This window comes from Dermacentor andersoni, chromosome 1, assembly GCF_023375885.2.
Source record: "Dermacentor andersoni chromosome 1, qqDerAnde1_hic_scaffold, whole genome shotgun sequence".
In the NCBI taxonomy this organism is placed as follows: Eukaryota; Metazoa; Arthropoda; class Arachnida; order Ixodida; family Ixodidae; genus Dermacentor; species Dermacentor andersoni.
This window is the reverse complement of record NC_092814.1, coordinates 50499200-50525217: the sequence shown is the minus strand read 5'-3', so window position 1 is coordinate 50525217 and position 26018 is coordinate 50499200. Positions and strand designations below refer to the sequence as shown.

The 26018-nt window shown below is 43.5% G+C and overlaps 1 protein-coding gene across 2 annotated transcripts in view; it reads left to right on the top strand.

The window, feature by feature from the left end:
* Sld5 (DNA replication complex GINS protein Sld5) overlaps positions 1–23330 on the top strand; it is a 28584-nt gene extending 5254 nt beyond the window's left edge. For both annotated transcript variants that reach the window (XM_072288325.1, XM_050194265.3), the window contains exons 5-6: positions 19602–19692; positions 23177–23330. In XM_072288325.1, the coding sequence (XP_072144426.1) occupies positions 19602–19692; positions 23177–23276 (191 nt within the window). In that variant the 3' untranslated portion in view covers positions 23277–23330. The remainder of the gene's footprint in view (positions 1–19601; positions 19693–23176) is intronic.
* The last annotated feature ends 2688 nt before the right edge of the window (positions 23331–26018 follow it).

Genomic DNA, 26018 nt, shown 5'->3' with positions numbered 1-26018 from the left:
AAGATTTACGATATAGACTGCTTGCGAAGCTTGACTTCATGGTGTAACACTTGGTGTAACTAACGCAGCTTCGCTGTTCGACCATCGTCATGGACTGGAAGGGTTGGTGATTTTTTTGAAGTAAGACGTGTTTACCTAACATTTTCAGCTGGTGGGCCAGCCTTCGTCGGAGGACAGTAACAGTCAGTTAGGTTACTGTACTCTGATGAAGGCTGGTCCACCAGCTGAAAACATTAAAGGGCCCCTGAAACGGTTTGGACAAATTTTGTAGACGTGTAGGGTACAGGTAAAGTTAATCATTTGCACCACAATTTGTGTGAAAAGTCTCATATTAAGAGAGTTACAGAAGATTACAAGTTACCCTCCTCCATAGTCATGCATTTTCTCCTCAACTCGTTCGCCAAGTGATCGGGGCTAAGTTCCACCTTCACTGGCTCTGCGTCGTGATGGCATGTCATGTTGTCGACTTCCAGTTCTCTAGGAACGAGCACGCAAAGCCTCTCCAAACTCTCCGCCAGCTGCTCTGCAGTTGACCCCAAGCAAGAGCTATTGAAGCAGCGTGCGTTGCGAGCATTCTGTCGCAGCGCCGAACATGTCTGGTATTCCGGTAACCACAGGCGAACTGGGTGTTTTGACGGATGGCTAGAGGCATAAACTCAAGCTGGTGAAGGAACTTTAGCGTAGACGTACGTGAGCTGCCTGATCAGTCTCCACAGTCCAGCCACCCGTTGGTGCAGAACTTAACCACCCAAACAAAAAGCTAATATTGCTCTAACCAAGTGTAAAGCATTTTAAACATTTACAAAAACAATGTGTTAACGATTACACTCCTGCGAAAAATTTACACCAGCAGCAAAGAAGAATACATGTCGTTACTGCTACTGTGTGTGGTTGAGCTCTGTGCCACCAGGTGGCTGCATCGTGCAGACCATTCATATTTGCGCTTCTGCTCATCCCGTGAGACGACACAGTCAAGCGGCCAGGCCCTGTCCCCTTGCGCTTGCGTTTACCCTAATACCGGACTCGCGAAACGCTGTTGCGTTAGTAATCTTTCGGTGTAAAGTGACGGCTGCAAACGCGCAGATCCTGGCGCTGATCGAATATTGGCAGTCCGATGCGCTGCAGCCAGTCCGCTCGTCTGCTGCCTTGCAGAGGGACACGATGTCACAGCTTGACATATTGCCAATCGCTACGTATGCAATCCACAATGCAACAAAGTCACATCATAGTGCTCGCTAAAAGACTGAGACCGACTCTGACTGCGGAGCTCTCGTCAAAATGTAGCATGTTGTAACGCAAACAGACGACGCTTGCTGTGTGCCGGAAGTACTTAAGTGTAGTGAGAAATTGTTCTTGTGCACTCTCTTTCTGTTACTTTCTTTTTATAGAAACAAACTAACATTCCAACTATTACGAACATCATTTTTTCACCATAAAGGTGGAAAAATTATCGATTACGCGCCTTGGGCAGCCAATCGAATAGCTTGCCCACATGATGTCAATCGGGTGATTTACGCCATATGGGTAGGGGCGGCTGAAAATTCTGCCGAGCAGTGTGCTGCGATCGGCAGCGATGTACATTTTTAAAACCTACGCGGAGCACTTAGATGTGTCAATTAATGATCAGAAGAACTTACTCTGACGACTCAGTATGTTTGTACGAAATCGTTAAAATCATTTCAAGGTCCCTTTAAGTAAAGACGTCTTACTTCCAAAAAGTTTGTCTCTTTCCTGCATATGTTACGTCGGGTCCTTTGTGCTGAACTTTGAAGAAACTCCCCCCACACACACAAACACACATCTTGTAAAGGTGTTTATTAGTCACCAGTGTTTGGGTCGACTTTCAGAGCAGGGCACAGACTCGGCAGGAGCGGCGTTTCCTGAGCAAAAGCACTGGAGAGATTGAGCCACTCGAAAACACTGGAGAGGATGGCCCACTATAGCGTTCCTCTTCTTTGCTACAATTTGTATATAGTCACCACCAGGCTTGTGCGTAACGAATTACATGTTATTAATTGTAATCAAGTATGTTGTTTGGTAATTTTGTAATTTAACAATTACTTTGTTGGTAATGTTCGGTGTAATTCAATCACATTCTTCAGTAACCAGTTATGTAATCAGTTACATTTTTCATGAAACAAACTACAACTGGCAATGCGCCTTTTAGTACTTAAATTTGGCACTACAGTGTCTAAAGGGATGAAAACGTGTACCTGGGTTACCTTTTTCCCACAATCAGTGTCCTGCAGCTATGCCTCGATCACCTCAGTATGGCAGGCTTGCAGATTTGCACACCTCTCTTGGAAGTCCAACTTCTCAGCTTTTCTTTTATAATACATTTCTCTCTCTCCCTCCTTGAAGCGCTTTTAGCCGCCCTTCATAGGCGGTAAGAGCTGCTTCTCAGTTCTTCTTTGCTTTGTACATTCTATGACTTCTTGGATATAGACAGAAGTTCTTGGCCATTAAACCCATATTTTTCTATCTATCTGATATATTTGTGACTTATATGCACCTATTTTTGCACTTGTAATATGTGAGCAGTATTTTTGGTGCTGAATAATATTCAGCTTTGTATTACATTGCATTATTATCTTTTCAAAGAACGTGAACATTTGCTTGTAAGCATTTCTATCTAAATGGCTAATGAGGGAAGGGTGCCGGGAGGAGGTCCACCATATGTTGGCTGACAAATATGAAAGGTGCATCTATGGCTTGATAGCAATGGCCACTTCAAACATTCATGCCAAGGAATCATCTATGGGCAATTTTTAACTTCCTCACTGTCCCTACCGGGAGCGCCTTCCCCTAGCCCTAGCAAAAATGAAGTGCTGCATTTCACAGAGGACCAAAACCCGAACATAGCATTACTGAGCAACCACAGTCTTGTGTGCAACGTGTTGGTATGTTACAACACAGCCCTTCTCTCTAGTGCGCTCATAAAGTGAGTTTTCTGTGTCGCTGCAGATGTCACAAAGAAAAGAGGGAAAATGACCCAAGAAAATTTTGAAAAGCAGGATAAGCAATGTTTGATGAGCTACAGTGTACGCATTGAAAGAGCCAGGCTAGCTTGTTCTATTTACTGTATTTGTGCAATGTTAATAAAGTGTCAATAAAAGTAATGCTAACATAATCAATTACTTTTTATTAATTGTCAAGTTACTTTCATGGGGCAGTAATTCCTAACTGTAATCAATTACATTTTTGAAAGATGTAACTGTAATCGGTTACTTTTTTCTGCTCGCCATGTATGTGACTTAGTGGCAATGGCAGTCTGCTGTTGATCACAAGGTCACGGGCTCGATTTCTGGCTGCAGCAGCCCCAAAGTGGCAGAATGCAAAGACACTTGTGTACTATGCCTTGGGTGCACGTTAATGAAACCCAGGTGGTCAAAATTAACCTGGAACCCTCCATTACAGTATCCCCCAAACCCCTTTGTGTAGTTTTGGGATGGTAAACCTATAGGCCGGTATACTTGCTCACAAGTACACCGACTCATACTCGCACCATACTCATTTCAAAGGCGTGAGATAGAGCTTTAGTGAGTGACAAAAGGTGTGAGTGGACATGGGTGGGAAGGAGAATGAGTGCCGGTTCCCTACAGGGGCATATGCATGAGCAGGTGTTTGGTGTGTTGCGACACCACGTACCCGAGCACAAGGGGATTGGCCCTTCCTGCGTTTAAGTGTACGTGGCTCAGCTGTGTCCGAGGAAAAGCGGATCCTGGGGGTTGAGCTGAGGCCGGGATCTTGGACCTTTATGGCCCCCCAGCGAAGGCAACACACTTCTTTGGCCTCTGCTTCACGTAGACGACACCCGCAGACTGACTCACCCAAGGGAAATTGGTAGTTGCCTTTTCCTACACTTCTCTCCAATCTTCATCTTTCTCCCTCACTTTCTATATTTCCTGTCTTCTCTTTATTTCCTTTTACTTCCAATTTCCTGGGCAGCAAGGGTTAACCTTGTGTATCTAGCCAACCTTGGTTATATTATATTTGGTTATAGTAGTGTCATACAGCTGGCACATGCAGGACCTGCCTTTTCAAAATCCTGCAGCATCCCCTTGTTGGGCTCCATGATGGGTGGCTGGCGCCTCTACTGAAATTTATCATGTGTCACTATGGCAACTTCTTTCCCCTCACTTCCTAATCGCCCTCAAAAACGAGTGCCCACTGAAGGAGTAAGTTTTTTGGCCATCAAAATTAGAATTTCCCACGATTTCCTGTTGTACGTTCTGAGAAAACAGAGAAGGCAGTACGATTGATCTCTCCTTTTCCAGTTTCCAAACCATTAACTGGGGCTCTTGGCCCAGGTTACTAAGTTTCCAAGTTGGCAAGCGGATATCTCCTTCTGGAACTCCGCGATAAGAAGCAATATGAAAGGCTGCCTATCCTTGTGTTTTGGGGACGTTTAGGTGAGTGTGGCCCCAAATCATACCATAAACACCACCCGTGGTGTCGTATCCGATGGTGATCTCTGGTGGTGGTGATCGATGAACAGAGGTTGAACTACTAGAGGGCTGGAGTGAGCAGAACTTGATTAATGTAAAGCGAATCAAGATGAGGTGCGATGGTAAAGAAATACAAACCAGGCATCTTATTCTGACATTTGGTTCAAACGGGCTGACTGAGACAAGTGAGGCAGGCTATGTCAAAATCGGGGTCAGGCCATATAGTATTCCCAATCCCCTCCGATGCTTCAAATGCCAAAAGTTTGGCCGTAGTTCTCAGAACTGCAGAGGCCGACTCATCATCATCAGCCTATTTTATGTCCACTGCAGGACGAAGGCCTCTCCTGCAATCTCCAATTGACCCTGTCCTGCACCAACCGATCCCAACTAGCACCTGCGAATTTCTTAATTTCATCAGCTCACCTAGCCTTCTGCCGTCCTCGACTGCGCTTCCCTTCTCTTGGCACCCATTCTGTAACCCTAATGGTCCACCACTTATCTAATCTATGCATTACGTGACCTGCCCAGATCAATTTTTTTCTCCTAATGTCAATTAGAACATCGGCTATCCCCGTTTGCTCTCTGATCCAAACCACTCTCTTCCTGTCCCTTAACATTACGCCTAACGTTCTTCATTCCATCGCTCTTTACATGGTCCTTAACTTGTTTTCAAGCTTCTTTGTCAGTATCCAAGTTTCTGCCCCATATGTTAACATCATTAGAATGCACTGATTGTACACCTTTCTTTTTGATGATAATAGTAAACTTCCAGTCAGGATCTGACAATGTCTGCCGAATGCGTTCCAACCCATTTTTCTTTTTTTGTAAATTTCCTTCTCATGATCAGGGCCGCCTCCGAGTAATTGACCTAGGTAAATGTACTCTTTCACAGACTCTAGAGGCTGACTGGCAATCCTGAACTCTTGTTCCCTTGCCTGGCTATTCGTCATTATCTTTGTCTTCTGCATATTAATCTTCAACCCCACTCTTACACTCTCCCTGTTAAGCTTCTCAATCATTTGTTGTAACTCGTCCCCAGTGTTGCTGAACGGGATAATGTCATCTGCAAATCGAAAGTTGCTGAGATATTCACCGTTGATCCTTACTCCTAAGCCTTCCCAGTTTAATAGCTAATAGACACAACAAACAAGCGGACAATACGCAGTTCGGGGCTTCTCGGTAAGCGCTGAAAACTTTTTCATTTTCCGACTTTTTTCCCACAAGTTTTAAGTGCTGTCCAAATTCACCGAAAATATATTGTGTACCTAGGCGCATTCAAGGACCACAGAGAATTGACACTATATTGTGCAACCTTTGACAATCGACAAAACTCGCAGAGAGCAGACAAATTGATGGATCTCTTATGCATATAGGGCCCTCTGGGCTGTAGTTTTCGGCGATAAGGTAGCCTCACCGCCTGCGGGATTATCTGAGTGAACTATGTTAATGCTCGGTTGCGATAGTTGGAAGTTCAAATCGCTCTCTCTCTCTTCTTTCTTTTTGTTTCCTTTTTTTTTTTTATCTGACGATGGTGTGCCTGAATTTGACCTCCTCCACTGCACTACATCTGCAGGCTTGGAGTGACGCCTGACACCGGCAAAAGATTCCGAGAGCGAGTGGGGCTATACTAATCCAGGTAGAATCAAATTAGGAAAGCCCACTAAGCTTCAACAAAAACACTCCCTCACCAGAACAGGAATTGGCCTACCTGGTGCAGTATTCGGCCACCCCCTCCCTCATGATTCCTACAATTATCTCATGGCCCTCAGTCCCCAGCAGCTGCGGAGCAACTGAGCAAGGCGGCAGTCAGACCTGTAATCCAGCAGAGGGTGATAAGAATCTCAGGATCTGGACAGGCCGCCAATGGAAGCTCACCCTGTCAACCTTTAATTGCTGAACTGTGTTGAGTCAGGCTAGCTTAACAGGACTCTTTGAAGAACTAACAGACATTGTTTGGGATATCATCGGCCTTAGTGAGATTAGAACTGGTGAGGCTTATACATAGCTGAATAACGGACATGTCCTCTACTATAGAGGTCTCCCAGATAAGAAGCAATACGAGGTAGGATTCCTAATCCATAAGGACATAGCGGGCAACATTGATGAATTCTGCAGCATTCATCAGAGGGTAGCAGTAGTCGTAATCAAACTTAATAAGAGGTATAGATTAAGGGTAGTACAAGCCTACGCCCCAACATCCAGTCACGATGATAAAGTAGATCAGCTTTATGAAGATGTTGAATTAGCAATGAGAAAAGTGTAAACACAGTATACTGTAGTAGTGAGCGACTTCGATGCTAAAGTGAGGGAAAAGCAGGCTGGTGAACAAGCAATTGGCAACTACGGTGGCGATTCTAGGAACGCTAGAGGAGAGATGCTGGTAGAATTCGCAGAAAGGAATAAGCTGAGAACAATGAACACCTTTTTCAGGAAGCGTAGCAACAGGAAGTGGACCTGGAAAATCCCTAATATACAAACAAGAAATGAAATAGATCTCGTACTCTCTGCCAATCCCAGCATAGTGCAGGATGCAGAAGTGTTAGGTAGGATGAAGTGCAGTGATGATAGGTTAGTGAGGTTTAGGATTTCCCTCAATATGAAGAGAGAAACAGTAAAATTAGTCAAGAAGGAACAGGTCAACCTAGGTGCAGTAAGGGTAAAAACGGACCAATTCAGGCTGGTACTTGCAAACCAGAGAGATGAAGATGGCATAGAGGTAATGAATGAAACCGTAACTAGGCTGGCCTCACAAGCAGCAATTGAAGTGGGAGGTAAGGCACCAAGGCAACCAGTAACAAAGGACCAAGTAACAAAGGATCTAATAAAGAACAACAAAGACTGAAACTGTGCAACTCAAGAGATCAGATAGTTTTCGTGGAACTGTCAAAACTGATCAACAAGGAGAAAGTAAGGGATATTCGAAATTATAACGTGAGAAAGACTGAAGGAGCCATAAGAAATGGATGTAGCCTGAAATCAGTGAGAAAGAAACTTGGCACAGGACAAAGCAAGATGTATGCACTGAAAGATAAGCAGGGTAATATCATCAGCAAACTTGAAGGTATAGTAAAAGCAGCGAAAGAATTCTATACAGACCTGTACAGTACCCAGAGGACTCGGGATAACTCCATTCGAAACAGTAATGAACAGGCTACAGAAATTCCTCCTATAACTAGCGATGAGGTCAGTAGGGCCTTGCAAGACGTGAAACGGTGAAGAGTGGCAGGAGAAGATGGAATAACAGTCGATTTAATCAAAGATGGAGGAGACATAATGCTTGGAAAACTGGCGGCTCTCTATACGAAGTGTCTGTCGACTGCAAGGGTCCCAGAAAACTGGAAGAATGCAAACATTATACTGCAGAAATGGGCTTGGAGAAAACGAAATGGGCTTGGAGCATCCATGTAATTGCAGAAATGGGCTTGGAGTGTCCATATAATTGCTATCGCAATAAAATCAATTTTTCATGTTCGTAACATACCAAGTTGGTAACAAGAACCAACTTGAAAAGTGATTATGTCCCTGAGCTGTTTTCAGATCTCGGGAGGATGTATGTTCAACTGGCGAGGCTTTTTGCTCTGAGAAAACCATATGGCTTTTCCTTGTAGCTACGTGCTACTGTCAGGTAGATGACAAAGAAAAAGTTTTCTTCTTTATGAAGGTTTACATTTTCAAGGCCTGGTTAAATTGAAAAAAAAAATTGAACAGAAGCTGTAAAACAGCCATATTTATCTCTGTATCTTGCAGTAAGGGCAAGTGCCAACATCTTGTCTGAATAGGCCCCCCTTGCTGGCGTGTGTACTAAGGTGTAACTGTACCTTGCTGTTATAGAGTAGCCACTTGCTGCACTCTGTAATGAAAGCTTTTGTGTTGCTTACCCGTTTGTTTTTCTTGTTGTTGTTATTTTTTGAAAAATTTATTTGATAGTCTTATTGTCTTAGTCATTGATGGGAGCTTCTATTTTTATTATTTTCTCTTTTTTTCATTTGTTTTTGATGATTTGCTTGTTTTTAAAAGGCTATTGATTAGGCTTCTAACAAGCTTTCTCTGGTGAATTGATTTGCTACCATATGAATGCATGCTACACATCAAATTTGCTTTGGACAAGCTATGTGAGCATACAGCTTGCAAGGAAAGCTGCTTGCTGAAAAGCTTTATTTGTAGTGCTAAGAATGACAACAAATTGTCGTACTCTAGGTGCCCTTAGTGAAAGTGAAAAATTGTTATCCACCCAAGTGTACCAGAAATCTACAAAGGAAGCCCATATGCGTTTCTCAGAAAGAAAGCATAGCAGTTGAAGAAAAATTCCTCCTGATCATGCTGCACTCTGGCGGATGACAATTTTTACCCTTTGGAAACGTTTTCTCCACGTTGCGGGCTTCCGTAGAACTGTTTTGCTCCATTTAGGTGCCCTTACTTGGTGTCCCCAGCATACTAGCTTCTGTTGATAGCAATCATCATCGTTGTCATCATCAATTTGAGCTCTAAAGGGCAAACTTTAGCTTGGGGCTTCTATCTAAATGCATACGAAAGAAGACACCTTTTTTCTTGGCAACCATTGCACCAAATTGGATGAGGTTTGTTGCATATAAAAGATAAAGTTCGAATCTAGTGACTGTAGGAAGTGAAATTTCAATAAAAGCCATTGAATGTTTAATAAAATTGTTGAAAATCACAAGTATTTAGTAAACAAAACTGTAAAGTTCCAACTCTGTAACTCAGAAATAAAGAAGTGAAATCACAATTCTGTAAATTGCATCTAATAATAGTACATCTAGAGCAGACAAAATTGAGGTATTATACATGGCTCTCAAATACTCCACTAATATGTGAGCAGGACTTTTGCAAAACACTTGTAAACACTTTGACAAATTCACGTAAGATATACATTCACATATCAAATTTCTTCGCTTTGGATGTTCTAGTGGATGCAGTTTACTGAACTGCAATATCTGTTCTTGATGAAGAGCTACGGATTTGTGAACTTCGTGCTTCTATTTCTTTAACTTACTTATTTATTATAACTTTTGTAAAACAATTCATGCCCTTAATCGAAATTATGTTTCCGACGGTCACTACAATTTAACTTTATCTCTCAAATGCAACAAATTTCAATAAAGTCGGTCCAAGGGTTATCTCAGAAAAGCATTTCTGCATTTTACATGTCTTTGAATAGGCTATATTGAAGTTGGGCCAGAGCTAAAGCTTCCTCTCAAATAACATAGGGAATGTGGCATCAGTACGACCTAAGTCAGAAAAAGATTGTGAATATGGTCCAAAAATTTTTCTATGGTAAACATGCCTTTGATAAATCGCGCCACAAAAATGTTGCAAACAGAGTGAAGTGTGGTGTGATTGCCTCATTAATCAGGAGATATCGAGAGGCTGCACGTAAGTGACGCATGGGTGCAATTCACAGCAGCTGCTGCAGGCAGTTCTCCCTCCATGCAGTGCTTTGTTTTCATATGTGGTATTGGTGGCATCATCGGTGAACAGACGACACGCTCTACTCTGGTGCCATCTTGTAGCCATCGTCTTTGCAGAGCCCATCTTGCGCAGCACTAGGCTTTTCTTCTCACACTTTTGCCATAGCCTCCCCCTCCGCTTTCCTCCCCGCGCCCTCTTCACTATCACCGTCATTCATCCCCTGCTGCACTCCGCATTTGCTCTTTCATCCTTCGCTGTGCTCATTTGCTCAGTTACAAGGGACACCGACGCTCACAGCAGAAACGGGCGCCTAAGAGCTGCGCTCTCAAAAAAAGGCTGCAGTTTTGCCTGACTCGATGTCACAATGCTGGCATTATGAAGAACGCCGTCAGCAGGGACAAATGGTTCGTACAGCTGCGCAATTCACCGCAACTCCGAAAATAACATTCATCATCATCTGCCTATTTTTATGTCCACCATAGGACGGCCTCTTCTGTCAGCAATCTCTAATTGCCCCCATCTCTTAGACTACATGATCTGAAACTCTAGGGGCATGGAAAGACAGCCTGGGAAGGAAGACGGCATGCATAAAGTTAGCAGCCATCCCTGCTCACCCTTTATCATTGCACCCACCAATGATTACATATATATAAGTGGGGCTGGGAAAGCTGGTCCCCCCCCCCCCCCCCCCCCTTGGGAAAAATGAAACTTTTCGCCTTTGCCTCAAGGTAGGTACCAAAGGGAAGAACGGAGAAGCTTGAACTTTACTCGACCTATTTGTTCTTTGTACATACAGACTGCAACACTGTTAGCACGAACAAATGATTGGTGTGCTTTATTATGTTTTTACAGCGAAGCTGTTTCCTCTAGACCCCATATGAATGAGCCACATATGTCTTCTCATAGGGGGGTATCTGGGCTCACTAACATCCATGTAGTGAACAAAAATGTCTTGCAGCAAAGCCAACTTTATCACGAATGCCCTGCAGAAAATGGCTGTAACTCTTGCTTTATTAAAACTATCGCAAAAAAATTATATGACAATTGGCCGCTAAGGTAACTCTATCATTACGCCGAGTTTCATTTATTCTTCATTATTAGGTAGATCACAGTGAAGTTGTAAAAGTTGTAGAATTCCTGTATGCTGTTGATACATGGGCTTCTACAGGAGGGAAACGAACAGCCCCATGTTTTGTCTGCTAGGGCAAAACTCTAGTCCTTCCAAGTTCCATTAAGCTAATTAACTAAGCAGTGTGCTGAATCGTAAATTACACACAAACATGTTCTGTTTCGTGCACTCCTTTGGACTGTGCTTCGGTCAATCGTGTTTTGTTCCGAGCAGTCATTTGGCTTTGCTGTGCAACCATGTTCACACTATAAATCGGGGGTGAATTTGGGAGCACAATGACATCTTTGCTGGCATTCCACCTTCGTAAAGTGGACTGGCCCCCAATTTTTTCTCTTTAACCCAGGACACATTTTTGGCACTCTATTCTTTTGTAGTCTTACCTTCCTGGTATTGTATTTCAGGAAACCCTGAAAAACAATGCACATACATCTTATCAAGAAGAACAGACCTCCCAAGAGGTCTGTAGTAGCAACAACTTGGACGTATTGGTTCATCTTGAGTAAAACTTGAAGCAGTGCAAGGAAGATGAGGACAGAAATCTAAAACAAAGACAACAGGACGAGTGCTGTACTGCCAACTAGAAAGTTTATTGAAAGAACAACCAGTGTTTATAACATGTCACAAAAACACCAACAATGGCCAAAAAGGTTAAAAGGCATGTGTACTGCCTACAAGCAGACGTGGTTATCTAGAAAATGTTTTCTGCTCCTTGTAAACTTTTGCAGCTATGCAGCGCTATGAAAAATTGGAAACTCCAGCACTTTGCCACGAATCACGAGAAAAAATTCACCAAGTGCACCTCTGACGTCGTTTACAAGATACCTTTAGATTGCAGACATCGGACAAACCAGGCAGTGTTTTAATGGTAGTTAGGTAGCATGAAAACAATGTAAAAAATGGGTACGGTAGCCATTTAGCTGCGCATTGCAACAAATGCGCATGTACCCCATTGTTCAGTGACGCTACGTTTCTGAAGCACGCAAAGAGCAAAAAAGAAAGATAAATTGTAGAAGCTTACTGCATTGCCAAAGCAGGAGATAAATCTGTCAGCGCAGCATCACTCCCCCTAACAAAACTTGAGATAAATTTTCTAGATAAGCACTTCTACTTGTAGGCAGTGTGTGTGCTTTTTAACCTTTTTGGTCATTGTTTGTGGTATTTTTTTACATGTTATAAAAACTGGTTGTTCTTTCAATAAATCTTCCAGTTGGCAGTACAGCGCTCATCCTGTTGCGTTTGTTTTCGATTCCTCTCTTCATCTTCTTTGCACTGCTTCAAGTGTTCCCAAAGAGGATGACGAAAGGACACGCAATCCACCCGGCATGGGACCTTCAATATCCGCTTCTGAACCTATCGAGGTTTGCCTTAGCAGCACAGGCTCAACATCTGCCACTCTAACCACTGCCTCTGCACGCGCGTGAATTGTTGGTAAGGGTCCAGTTCCTAACTTTAAAGCACAACAGGGATGACATTACCAAGCAGCTTAGAAACTTGCTTACAAATTGCTTCTCTATGACATGTCAGTGGACAAAGTATTTTGTGAGACCTGTCACATTGCTTGTGCGATGAAACTTTTTCTTCCAAGTACTTCCAGGGATAGGGACCCTTGCTTGACACTTGTGCAAAATGAGTTTTCTAACTGGAAGAAAGCTCTTATGAGATTTAAAAGTCGTGAGGCCTCGATTCTGCACCGTGCGGCCATGAGCAGAACCGCAGCTGTAAAAAAGAGAGTCAATGTAGCAACTGCTTGTGTAATTGGTAAGGAAAAAGAAATGGAAGACGCAAGGAAAGCATTGATAGCGGCATTATCTTCATTGCAGTACTTAGCATGCCAGGGATTGGCAGTACGTGGTCATAATGATGCAGAAAGTAATGAGACAGCTTCTGGAACTTCGTGCCAGTGATATTCCAGAACTGCAATCATGGATTTCTTGAACCAAGTACAGGTGGATCTCCCGCAACATTTTAAACAAAATGTTGGAAATTTTGGTTCATGATGTTTACCAGTCACTCATGAATGAGGTTCATGAAGCGGAGCACTATGCCGTGATTTTGGATGAGACAGCGAACATATCTGCCAAGGAGAAAGTGTCGATCTGCTTTTGTATTGTCCAAAAGTACTTTGAACCACATCAGCTGTTCTGTGGATCTTATAACACTGCGGACACCAGAGTGGCCAGTCTTCTTGCCATTCTAAAGGATGTCCTCTGCTGTTTTAACCTTGGCATTGACAATCGCTGTGGGCAAGGCTATGATGGCGCTGCAAATATGAGAGGATAGCATGGTGGGCTGCAAGCCCTCGTACAACAGGAGGAGCCGCAAGCACTGTATGTACACTGTCTTGTGCACATGCTTAACCTGGTGCTGCAGGACATGAGTCGGAAAGTAGAAATGTGCTGCGATTTCTTGGGCATATTAGAAATTATCAACTTTGTTACATGCTCCCCAAAGTGCCTGAATATGTTCCAGGCATTTCAGAAAGACGAGAGCGTAAAGTTGCGTAAGTTTTGTCCCACGAGGAGGACGCTAAGGGGACGCTAAGAGGACGCTTCTCTGAAGTTGATTGTTCAGAACTATAGCCACCTGATCTCATTTGTTCTTGGCCTAGCATCAGAAGAACGGAACGATGCTGAAGCCAAAGCCAGTGGATTTTTGAAAGTGCTGTCATAAATTGACTCATACTTCATCCTCAAGCTCCTGACACTTGTGTTTTCACCATTATAAACAGTAAATACTGTGTTGCAGAAAGCAACACTGAAATTTGATCAAGCAGAAGAAATAGTCAAGGCCGCCAGGGAGAGTCTTAGCAAACTTAGGAAGGAAGGGTTTTGCCGATTTTGGAATGAGACACACGCAGAGGCGTGTGAATTGGAACTAAATGTTAAAGGGAAAGAAGCTCCTGCACCAAGGCAAAGGAAGGCTCCACAGCGATATGACGATGATTCTGTACTTCATGTATTTCCTTCTGCCGAGGACATGTACTGCCAGCATTTCTATGACGTATTGGACACAGTAAATTCTTTGATAGACGACAGGCATATACCAGAAATGTGGCAGCAGACGACACAAATAGAGCAGTTTTTGACTGGGAATGGTGACAGCACGTACCTGTTGAAGTTCTTGAGCCTGAGCGGCTCAACGTTCACCATAGTATGCTCATAGATATAACAAGGCAGCGCAACACACCTTTGAAAATGTTTCAAGATGTTGTAGAGATGCTTTCACACGATAACTGTGAGCAGCTGCGAGATCTTTCGCCCAAGGTGGCTAAGCGTGTCAAAATTGCTTTGACTATCCCAGTCACGTCATGCACATCTGAGAGATCATTTTCATGCCTCCGTCACGTCAAAACGTACCTGAGGTCAACAGTGGGACAAGCGCGATTAAATCGCATAGCATTTCTCCATGGGCGCAAAGAGCTCGCCCGCAAAATAAATTTCAGTGACATCGCGGGCGAGTTTATTCAGAGTTCAACTGTGCGTAGAAACACATTCTGGATTGTTCAGTAACCTTTGTATAAAAGGACAGTGAACTTCACCACAGTATAAAGCGCCAGCTTCATTGAAGCTTTCACAACCCTCTGACCTTAATTTATCCCCTTCCATAAAATCTGCGTTTTGCTGCTTCATTATTACGACCTCTACCCTTTGAGTATTGTTCTTTTTATTTTGTATCGCGTGTGGTAGTTCATTTACATTTTTGAAAGGCAAAGAGTTTATGATCTGTCTTTAGATTTTATATTGTTAGCTTATTGTGAAAATGTTTGTACTGCCCAGTGTTTCTTGGATAGAAAGAGTTTCAAATCTATTTTTTATTTTGAATTGTTAGCTTATTGTGGAAATGTTTGTATTGACCAATGGTTCTTACAAACAAAGGGTTTGTAATGAGTTTGTAATCCTTGAATTGTTAGCTTCTTGAGGAAATGTTCCTGTTGCCCAGTGTTTTCTCTCACTTTGATTAAGGATGTTATTAATGTCTAGCAAGAGGTTATGTGTTTTCAGTTTCTTCTTTCATTTATTTATTCAGTATCTTAACCCTTTGAGGGTCGATGCCGTAAATATATGGCGCCACGAACAGGTCCGAAAATGGTCAATGCCGTATATTTACGGCGCTGTCTGTACATTTAAAATGAGCGCCAATTTCCTAACTTTTTCTTGCTTGGCATGTGCTGCCACTATGTGGGAATACCTATAATTTTTTTCTCGCATCTCTCTCTCGCTTTTCGTTGTATAGTTGTTTTTTTTTTTGCTCCGGCGCGTCTGCTACGCTCGCGCATTGGCGGCCTCGCGGGCGCACGGCGGTTAGTTTTGGTTTCGTTCCACACGCGGTTTCGGTTTATTTCGCTCGCAAAACTGATGGCTATCTTGTTCTTATCACTCAAAGGGTGACTGCCTGGTACTCGCTCGTTTGTTGCTCGCATGGGTCAGCGTACGAAGGATGCCGCCATGCATACGTTTCCTTTTTTGGAGACTCGGAAAACTAAGTGCCTGTAGTTGACGATAAGATTGAAGGATGGGCGGAAGTTTTTCACGACGTTTCACTTTTTTGATGAGCGCATAACCGCACAGTTTTCTTGAGCTTGCTCACCTCACAGTTCGATTACGCTATGGACGTGCGCACTGGCTGCTCTGCAGCAAGTGGGTCGAGCAGCGATTCCTCCGATGCGGACTACTGCCTAAGTACCGGGTCGGAGTCACATTCATTGGACCTGAGCCCGTCAGATGAGGAGTTACTCACCAGTTCAGACTCAGAATCTGACGAAGGAGCAACACCGCAAAAGCGTTCGCGGCATGACGATGCTGACTGGGTCAAAGGTGACTTTTCTCCCTCCTTGTTTACATTTGACGCCACACATTCTGGACAAGTGTCCAGCTCTATGCTACCCCCAGACGCAAAAGAAGTCGACTACATCAAGCTTTTTTTTTTGACGAAGGTGTGGTTTCACAGATTGTAACCGAAACAAACAAGTACGCAAAACAGAAGGCTCACGAGCGTAGTCTGCCCCGAAAGTCGCGACTCAGGGAGTAGCAGGAGACCGAAGTCTCAGAACTTTACTGCTTTCTAGCGGTTGTGCTATTGATGGGCCTGGTGAGGAAAAATACTGTCAGGGAATACTCGTCTAAAAATACGATGTTGGAAACTCCGTTTTTCCGGTCAGTCTTTTCCGCCAACCGGTTTTGTCTATTGACGCGAGTGCTGCACTTCAGTTCAATCACAGATAAAAAAGACCGCCTAAGAGCAATCAGACCGGTGATGGAAGCAATACAAGAAAGATTTGCCGCACTTTTTGTTCCTTTTCAAGACTTGTGCATTGACGAGTCTCTGATGCCTTGGAGAGGACGCCTTGCTTTTCGACAGTATATTCCTTCTAAGAGGCATCGGTTTGATGTAAAGCTGTTTGTGCTCTGTGACGTCAACACAGGCTACATCTTGCGGTTTATCGTGTACACAGGAGCTACTATAGCTGTGACCATATTGAAAGAGCTGGGATTCACAGGGTCTGTTGTGGTGGAGCTGCTTGGAGACTTTCTCGGGAGGGGACATTTCCTGTTCATTGATAATTGGTATACCAGCCCAGCCCTGTTCAAGTTTCTCCACAGCAGGCAGACGAGTGCTTGTGGCACGGTGCGAGCAAATAGGAGGATGCTTCCAAAGTTCGCAAAGAAGCTTCAGCAAGGACAAATTGATAGCTTTCACACGAACACCATGCTGGCCCTGAAGTGGCATGATAGAAGAGATGTGCACATGCTGTCAACAATGCATGGAGCGGAGATTGCTGAAACGGAGAAATTGGACTGGAGGACAGGTGAAAGGAAGAAGAAGCCGAAATGCGTGTTAGAATACAACAAAAAAATGGGACTGGTAGACAAAGTTGACATGCAGCTGAGCTTTTCCGAAAGTATTAGGAAGACAGTGAAGTGGAATAAGAAACGTTTTTTTATCGCTTTCTAGACATGTCGCTGCTCAATGCGTTCATTCTCTTTCGTGTGAACACCGGGTCAACAACAAAATATGCAGAGTTCAAACGGCTAGTAGTGAGCCAACTCATTGAAGAACATCACACTGAGAAAAACAAACGGGGAAGGCCAACTGGAGAAAATCCTCTGAGGTTGACAGCGCGACACTTTATTCAGAAGTTGCCTCCCACAGCTGCTCAGGGAAGCAGTACCCAGAGGAGGTGCCACGTCTGCGCCAACACCACTCGGCAGCAAAAACGTCGCAAGGACACAAGGTATATGTGCGCTGAGTGCAACAAACCGCTCTGTGTGGAGCCATGCTTCAAGGACTACCACACGCTGAAGAAATATTAGTGCAAGAGGAACATTTGAGACTTTGTATTTTTCTCGTGTGGACATTGTTTTTGATGAATAAACAGTACATATATGCCAACGGAAAACATTTTTTTCTCACTTTACGGCCACCCTAGAAAAATTACGGTAATTTTTTTTGGAAATAGGTCCCTCTGAAGAATTTAAATGTGCAATAAAAAAAATCGACCCTGCGTGGTTGCATATGGTGAAAAAAATCTACCCTCAAAGGGTTAAAAACCATGTGGTCATTTTTTTAGCATATTTGCTCAACTTTAGAAACAAATAAAACTGATGTTTACATATATTGCCTCTGTGCCTGTGTATATCTCTTGCCAAGGACCATGCGTGGAGGGGAAACATGAAAAAAGAGAAGGTGCAAATTGCCCCCCCCCCCCCGCCGCATATTGAAAACTCTGCGCCTATGCACCCTTATGCTTACCTTAAAAGAATGTACTGGTAACATGCTTGCCTGTGTGTGCCTTATTCATCCACTTGGCAGAGCTGTTTACAAATGTTTATGCTTAAAGGGAAAATGAGACAGCCACCCAATCATAGCAATTGCTACAAAGGAAACCCGTACGGGTTCCTCGAAAGAAAAGCCTCGCAGTTGAAGAAAAATTCGTCCTGTACCAGGACTCAAACCCGGGACCACCGCCTTTCCGGGGCAGCCACTCTACCATCTGAGCTAACAAGGCGGCTAGCAGATGGCAGGGTGTAGTCGAATTTATCGACAACTCGAAGCAAAGGCAAGAGTTTGATGTAATAGTTCTTCGGAAACCCACAAGGTGGAGGGAAGTAATTAACAAAGGGAAAATGAGACAGCCACCCAATCGTAGCGATTGATACAAAGGAAACCCATACGGGTTCCTTGAAAGAAAAGCCTCGCAGTTGAAGAAAAATTTTTCTTCATATGGGTTTTCTTTGTCGCAATTGCTATAATTGGGTGGCTGGCTCATTTTCCCTTTATTAATTACTTCCCTCCACCTTGCGGGTTTCCCCAGAACTATTACATCAAATGTTTATACTATTGACAATTTTACATTTGGTTCATGGGCACTGCTATATTTGGCTGTAATGAGCATTTTCTCTATTTTGTGCGGAGTAGCGGAAAGTTAACACGCTCATGAAACAGATGGTATCTGTACAATTTTCATGCGTAGAAATAAACTGTAATACTGTGCATTACAGTATCGCAGTTGATTCGCCTGCATTAACAGCCCATGTTAGCGACACTCTAACTTCTTTGTAAAATACTCTATAGCATCTTGCAACTATGCATTGTCTGCACATGTACCATCATGAACAAATTAAATGGAAATAAGTTAGGGCTGACTAGAACACTGTATTTTGCTTCCACTTTGAAGGCTTGTGTCATGCGAACACAATTTTGGCTTGTAGGCATAGTTTCAAGCCTGAACCACCATTGGCAATTAGTTGGTAGCAGTGTGAAATCACAGTCTCATATTGTTACTCTTAAGAGGTGTTGTAGTCTATAATTACCTCTTATTGGTATAACAGGATGCAAAACAGTATCAAGAGCAGGACCGGAAAGACAACTAGGACACTCTTTCCTGTCCTCTTCATATTATTCTGCATGCTATTATGCCTACGAGAATGAGCCAATGAGCCCAGCAACTAGTAGTGATACTATAATTTCCAGCTTACGTTTCATTTGTCCATAAAAAACAATAGTACTTATTGTAAAATCCTGGCAAGGCTTTGTGCATACAATTGTGCAGTTGGTAGTGTACATTATACAGGTGCAGCGCCAATATGTGCAACTCCATACAACACTTCGTAGCAATCATTACCGTGTGATCTGTGAAATATGTTGCAAAGTCTTTATGGTGATGCAGCACTGTTCCCTGAAGGCTTTTGTACTAAGCTAAAGATGATGTGGGAACCATTCTGTGTGACTGCATGAGGTCAGTTGGAATACACATGCTTGTTGTAACTGTCGCGAAGCTTAAGGTACATCATTTGATCAGTACATTCATATTGAGTGATGAGGAGTGGGATAGGCTGGGACAAAATGCACATGAAATGGTGGCCTATGACAATAGTTTGAGATCTTGAAAACAGTCTCATAGACAGTGATATTGTGCATGCATGCCAGGTGGGAAAAACAGCCCTGAACCATCTTACTGGCTCTGGCCAGTAAAAAGTGTTAAGTTCATAACAAAAGTTATGTTTTATTATTTTTTGTCTGTGTATAACATTTGATCACTCAAGTATTTCGTACCATGAGAAGTTTCTAACCTATGATTCACTTCATTTGTGGTACAGATGGAGGTCCCGACTTGGATGAGTTTGTGTTTCTGAAGGTGAAAAGACAAACAATGGGTGTTTTAGTAGAGGAAGCAACATCACAAAGCAGGTCAGTGCATTTTAAATTACCTTGCTACTCTTCTTTCTTTACTTCTCCTACGGCTACTTTACTGATACTGCTACTTTATTAGGAATGATCCCAGATTCAGTTTAGTCACATCAATTTCTGAAGAAGCTTCATAAGCTTTGGGTTTTTGGACCACAATTGTGCATTCATATATGTGAGCTCACATGCTCACACACATTTTTAGTGATACGACTTGTTTGTGACAGAGGTGCTGTCACAGCTTTCTTTAATTGTTGTTTCTGCATGTACCTTCCCCATACTGAAAGGCACACAGTGGTTCAATGGCATAATTGAGATGGGACTATAGTTTTAAGGTGACTTGCAGCACTTTTTAACATGGGAAATGAAACCATGCATCTTTTTTTGTCATAAACATAAAGCAAAATTTTTTTACTTGGGCTTTGCGTGCTGTAACCACAACATGATTATGAGGCATGCCATAGTGGGGTACTGCGGATAAATTTTGACCACCTGGGGTTCTTTAACATGCACCCAATGCACAGTACACAGGTGTTTTTGTATTTCGCCCCCACTGAAATGTGTCTGCCGAGGTTGGGATTTGATCCCGTGGCCTTGTGCTTAGCAGTGCAATGCCATAGCCAATAAGGCACCACGGCGGGTAAAGCAAGTATACCGCCACATGAGGGAGAATCTGCAGTCTTGCTTGAAAGGTCATATTCGCTTGAAAGGCACCAGCAGTATGCAGTGGGAGAATGGGAGGGAGAAGTGGGAAGCAGTAGCAGCATGGAAGAAAGATGGAAAGATTGTTTTTTTTTTTCCCCTACATGGTTGGTGGAGCAGTAGCGATCTTGCCACAAAGAGTGACTTCTGTTTTCAGAGAAGCACCAAAGTGACAGTTGCCGTGATGCTACCATTGCGCATCCCACAGCATTATTTAAGCCACAAGGAGCTGCCAGAAAGGGCTGTTTCATTAATTGATGAAAGCATAGATGGAAGCTTAGATTTGTGTCATGGTTTCAGTAACTCGTAGAATTTTTTTGTCTTGCTCAACAGACTACTCTCACCTGTTGCTTCTTGACAACTAATGTAGTGGATATTTGCGGCAGGAACACACACAGACTGTTGCTACCACACCTCTCCCAGTTCACAGATGCTGCCACAACTTTTACCATTGGTGCAATATTTTAGTTTAAGAATGTCAGCTTTGAAGACTCTTCGGCTTCCATGCATCATGATGTCAAGATATAGAGGCACCTATTGGTGGGGGTAGGCACCAGTGCAATGACATGTGGATTTGCTCCAGATTTCTTCACTTAAAATGAAGCAGGGCTGAGGATGTAGAGAGACTAAATGAATAACATAACACTATATTTGTTATGTTATTCCCCATGGGATTCTGTCGACGCTCTACAAGGCATGCATACCAATGTTAAAAATATCAGTGCTTTTTGTCTCTTAGTTCTAGTGTGCTTCATATGCAGTGGTCATTGGAAATCATCAATTCATGATGATTTTAGCAACCCCCTCCCCCAACTTCTTCCCCCTCAATATTTAAAAAAGATGTGTTTGGTTTTTTAAGTAACCTAAGTTAGTTTGCATGATTCACAGTAAGCAATTCTGTTACACCCTTTCAATGTGCGTACCAGTGTTGTCAAAAGCAATCACTTGGCTAAGGAGGGATTCCTTTTATCAGCAATCCAATAGGCCTCCCAGTATGGCCAAAGCACTTGATGGTGATCAGTTTTAATGCTGTTCAGTTATTACTAACATGCCTGGCCCTGGCGAACCACATTGGAAACTGCAACAGTGCCACCACTTCATGTTCATTTTGCAAATGCATAGCATGGTTCAGGCACAAGTAAGTGAAACCTCGTTGACTCGACCCTCGTTAATTAAAAAAGTTGGATAATTTGGACTCGTCCTTTGGTCCTGGCAGGAGTACGCGTTATCTAATGCAGTGAAACTCTCGTTACTTCATACATATTTGGCCGCACCTCGGGTAATTCGGACAACCCTCGGAGCTCAGCGAGCGCTGGAACGTTGCAAACGTGCAACGCGAAAGAGCAGAAATGGCGTTAGCGCATCACTAGTCCGCAGCACCACAGTCATCAGTGGAAATCGCACGTGAATGACAGCAATGCCAGAACGCTTCGTGCCTATTTGGGCCTTTAAAGCCTTTATTCTCGCATTTACCACTGCGCACAGCACCGCGTTGGCCGCGTGCCTTCATGACTGCGCAGTTGCCTTGTAGTTGCTTTGTAGCGGCCCCGGTTTCGTCTGCAGTGGTTGCTGCAAGCAGTAGCTCGGTTTTGACTCAGTACGCGTGTCGGTCGTGTGCCTTCATAACTGCGTAGTTGCCATCCACGATCGTGTCGATAGCGGCCGCGGTTTCGTCTGCAATTGCAGCAGACGGTAGCTTCTTTTTGACTCGTTGAGTGCGTCGGCCGCGTGCCTTCAGAACCGCAAGGTCGCCCTTTACAGCCGCCACAGCTTCGTCCGCAGTGGTTGCGGCAAGCAGTTGTTTCATTATGACAAGCTTTCGAGGATGAAAAGCACCAGCTACATCGTGATGGACGGCGACCAGCTCACTGGCGAAAAATATTAATTGGGATGTGCGCACAGTAGTAAAAAGCCTGTCTCAGATGAATGCGTGCGCTGCGGCCACGCTGTGAAGGAAGTCGTGACTCGCGAGGCCTTCGCCACTGCGAGCGTTAATCAGCCACTAGATGACGAGAATTGCAGCTTCCGCACTGCATTTGTGCAAAATAGAAACATGATTGGCGCATTCATTCAGTGAAGAAAAGCGCGTTGAAATAGTAAGAATTTGTTTATTGTTTTTTTTATATATATACTTTTGATAATTCAACATTCGGTTAATTCGGCATTTTTAACGGTCCCGTGAAATCCAAATTAACGAGGTTTTACTACAGGCAACGCAAACATGAAAAGCTTGGAGAAGGCAGTCGACTCGAATCAAAAGCAGTAATTGATTCTTTTTGGCTTTGTTCTAGAGTGGGGGAAAAGAAAGCTGTGTTCCAATCCTTAAAAAGAAAAAAAAAGCATATTTTTTACAGCTTTTGGCTTTCAGTTCCTGTTGCCCATCGTGATAAAAAGTGTATTCTCACAGACTGCAAGGGCTTGGACACACTTCAGCACCTAAACTAAAAATGTGTGCACTGCAGGCATTTTGACCATGACCTAAATTGGAAACTCCTGTGGTCAGGTGGCAAAAGCATATTTACATTGGACACACTCTACATTCTAAATATTGGCGTTATTGGTTCTGTTAAGGGCAGTGCACATATTACAAGCTTCAGAGTCACGGCACACACAAGCAAGCTGGATTGAATGTATATTTTATCTTGTGATGGTGCTTGATTTACGCAGCCTTTACTATATTTTAGGTCATATGTCTCACGGAAAGCTGTTTCCATGTTTTGCCTTTGTATGTTTTGATTGTACCTGCATTCTAGAAAATGGAGCAACATTTTATTTTTTGTTTCAGAGATGGTGAAGTTGTTGATCTTGATGAAGGATCTCGACACATAATGCGTTACCGTGCCATTGCCCCCCTTGTCAAGGATGGATCAGTAGTGTTATTGTGACAAGGATTCCTGAGGTTATGACTCAAATAAATTTAAGGATGTTATAATGATGTTGATCATTGTATTGCAAGTTTCTTGGCAGATTGTGTGCGTCAGTGTCTCAGCTCATAGTGAGCTGATTAGTGGTTTAAGAAACATTTTGTTATGCTTGACCTTCTGTGGTACCTGTCCTGCATTGCGAATTTCGTTCCAGGGTAAGTGAGAAGGACTTCAGTGATGATGGAGCATCTTTGTGGCAGCAGCACAAACATTTCTCCCTCTCCTAATCCATTTTCAAAGTAGGCTATGTTTATCTAGAATGTCTGTGTACATTGTATTTGACCATGCTGCCACTGGGGTGTCTCCCAGACTATGGAGGGGATGGAGAGAAGGAGCAGCATGCTGTTGTAAAAAATATTGCATTTTTTGCCTGTTATGATTTATGGAAATGTACTTCATTAGGATATGCTGAGGAAGGCCCCTCCGTACCATTTTAGGCAGTTAGAATTATGCTGATCGAAATGCTTAAAGCCTGAAGGTAGTCTGAGAATCCTGTGCTTTAAGGGACACTAAAGACAAATACTAAGTTGACATGGACTCTTTAAATACCATTGCAGAAACCTCACAATGCTTGTTTCGTGCCAAGAAAAGACTTACTTTACGAGAAAAGTGCATCTGAAGGGTCCGAATAGCTTTATCACAATTCAAATATCCCGCCACCCAACCGGGTGAGTGAGTGGTGATGTTGCATGCGCCATCACCACCCTTTGCTGCCGTCAGTGAGTAAAACAGCGCCCGACAGACAGCGATACTGAGCCAAGACAGAGAGGTGGATTCGCCGCTGCATCTGTTGTTTGGTCAAGTGGCATAGACCGTTCGGGCATCCCGCAACATCACATGGAAGTTGAATTCTTTGTTACTTGCAATTTGTGTGAGTGCCGCGAACCAGCAAAACCAGCGCAGCACTACACGATAAAAACTGATATGCGAAAGCGTGGCCGACGCGGAGTCGAGCGAAAACAAAACCTTTCGATCGCCCGCGTCGTTGTCGAGGGAAATTTCAACGAGTTCCTTTTCTAAAAGTGAAACAGAACTGGACAAGTAGCATTTTATTTCATCTTGTATTATAATACAATACAAGGATGTCTTGAAGAACTAGTGGTTGAGTACTAGCGACAGAATTTGACTGAGGAGTGCTTTCATCATCGGGCAACTGCGTGAATGTCCCGGGGGGAGTCTCTAATCATGTCCTGCATTTATCTCAATTCCTCGATTATTAAGGCTCTGTTTGCGATAATATTGATGTCTTAGAGATTCTCAAGCACTAACCTATCACTATAGCTACCCAAAACCTGTTTCACAGGTTTTGGGTAGCATACCCATTTCACCATGTCTTGACCTACTATTACCACCCACTATCTTCCAAGTGAGAACAAAATATAGTCTATAAAAAATGTTGAGTATTTAATAGTCCATCTATCTCGGTAAGTGCATTTTGGTTGTGTCGGCTTGTACTGCACTGACAGTAATTGTTTTATTTTTTTGGGTTCACTTACTGCCACCTTCCAGGCACTGCCATTCAGGCCTTTCGAGTATTTAGTAGGCCTGACCTTGTATAGTAGTTAAATAGGTTGAATGAAAGTATAGTAGACTTCTGTTAATTCAATTTCCTGGTTGATTCAATCCAGACCAAAGGTCCCAGTGGGTGCTCATAGATTTATATGGGCCAAGACTTCAGTCATGAAATTGACTTGTCAGATAATTTGAACTTGACTGGTCAGCACGCTGTCATCATCATCATCAGCCTGTTTTATGTCCACTGCAGGACGAAGGCCTCTCCCTGCGATCTCCAATTACCCCTATCCTGCGCCAACTGATTCCAACTAGGATTCACGAATTTCCTAATTACATCGCTCCACCTAGTCTTCTGCCATCCTCGACGGCGTTTCCCTTCTCTTGGTACCCATTCTGTAACCATAATGGTCCAACCATTATCTAACCAGCGCATTACATGACCTGCCCAGCTCCATTTTTTTTCTCTTGATGTCAATCGACTGCAAGGGTCCCAGAAAACTGGAAGAATGCAAACATTATTGCAGCACGCGATGATGCTCCGTTATTTGCTTGTGTCTGCCTCAATATTTGTGTAGCACTGACTTATTCCACTAGTCAGGTGTCCTCGTGCACAGCGCGCAAAATCGCACGCGACGCCGTCAGCGGAAGTGCGCCGTGCTGCAAAAAGTGAAGGCGGGGCTCGTGACGTATGGGACGTCAGGCACGGCGTGCCTGACGTCAATGATGGCTCGAGTTGGGACCCTAGCGGATGCACCGTTTGCGGTGCTAATGAAAAGTGAATACGTCGGGCATACTATCTCCCGCCAAAAAGTGGCTTCCCTCAGCCATGAAAGTGGCAGTTCACTGGGAAGTTCGTGGCATAATGGGTGGATCATTGAGCTGTTGTGCTGATGGAATTGTGTTTAAAACCAACCGCCTTACCATCTTGGGTGACTGGACCTGTGCTGCACATCGTTTAATCCATTTCGCGCCTTTTGTACTGTGTAATACTGGGTATGTGCCACTGCTTGCACGGCACTCGTCAATGAACCTCTTTGACACCAACTTGGGTCACTGGGTATGTGTTGCTGTTCAGTGAACCTCTTTGACGCCAACTTGGGCAACTGTGCACCACTTAGTATGTGCCACTCGTCAATGGCGAAAAACAAAATGATTTAAAGATTTCTGTAGTGCTTGGGCAGATTCAAA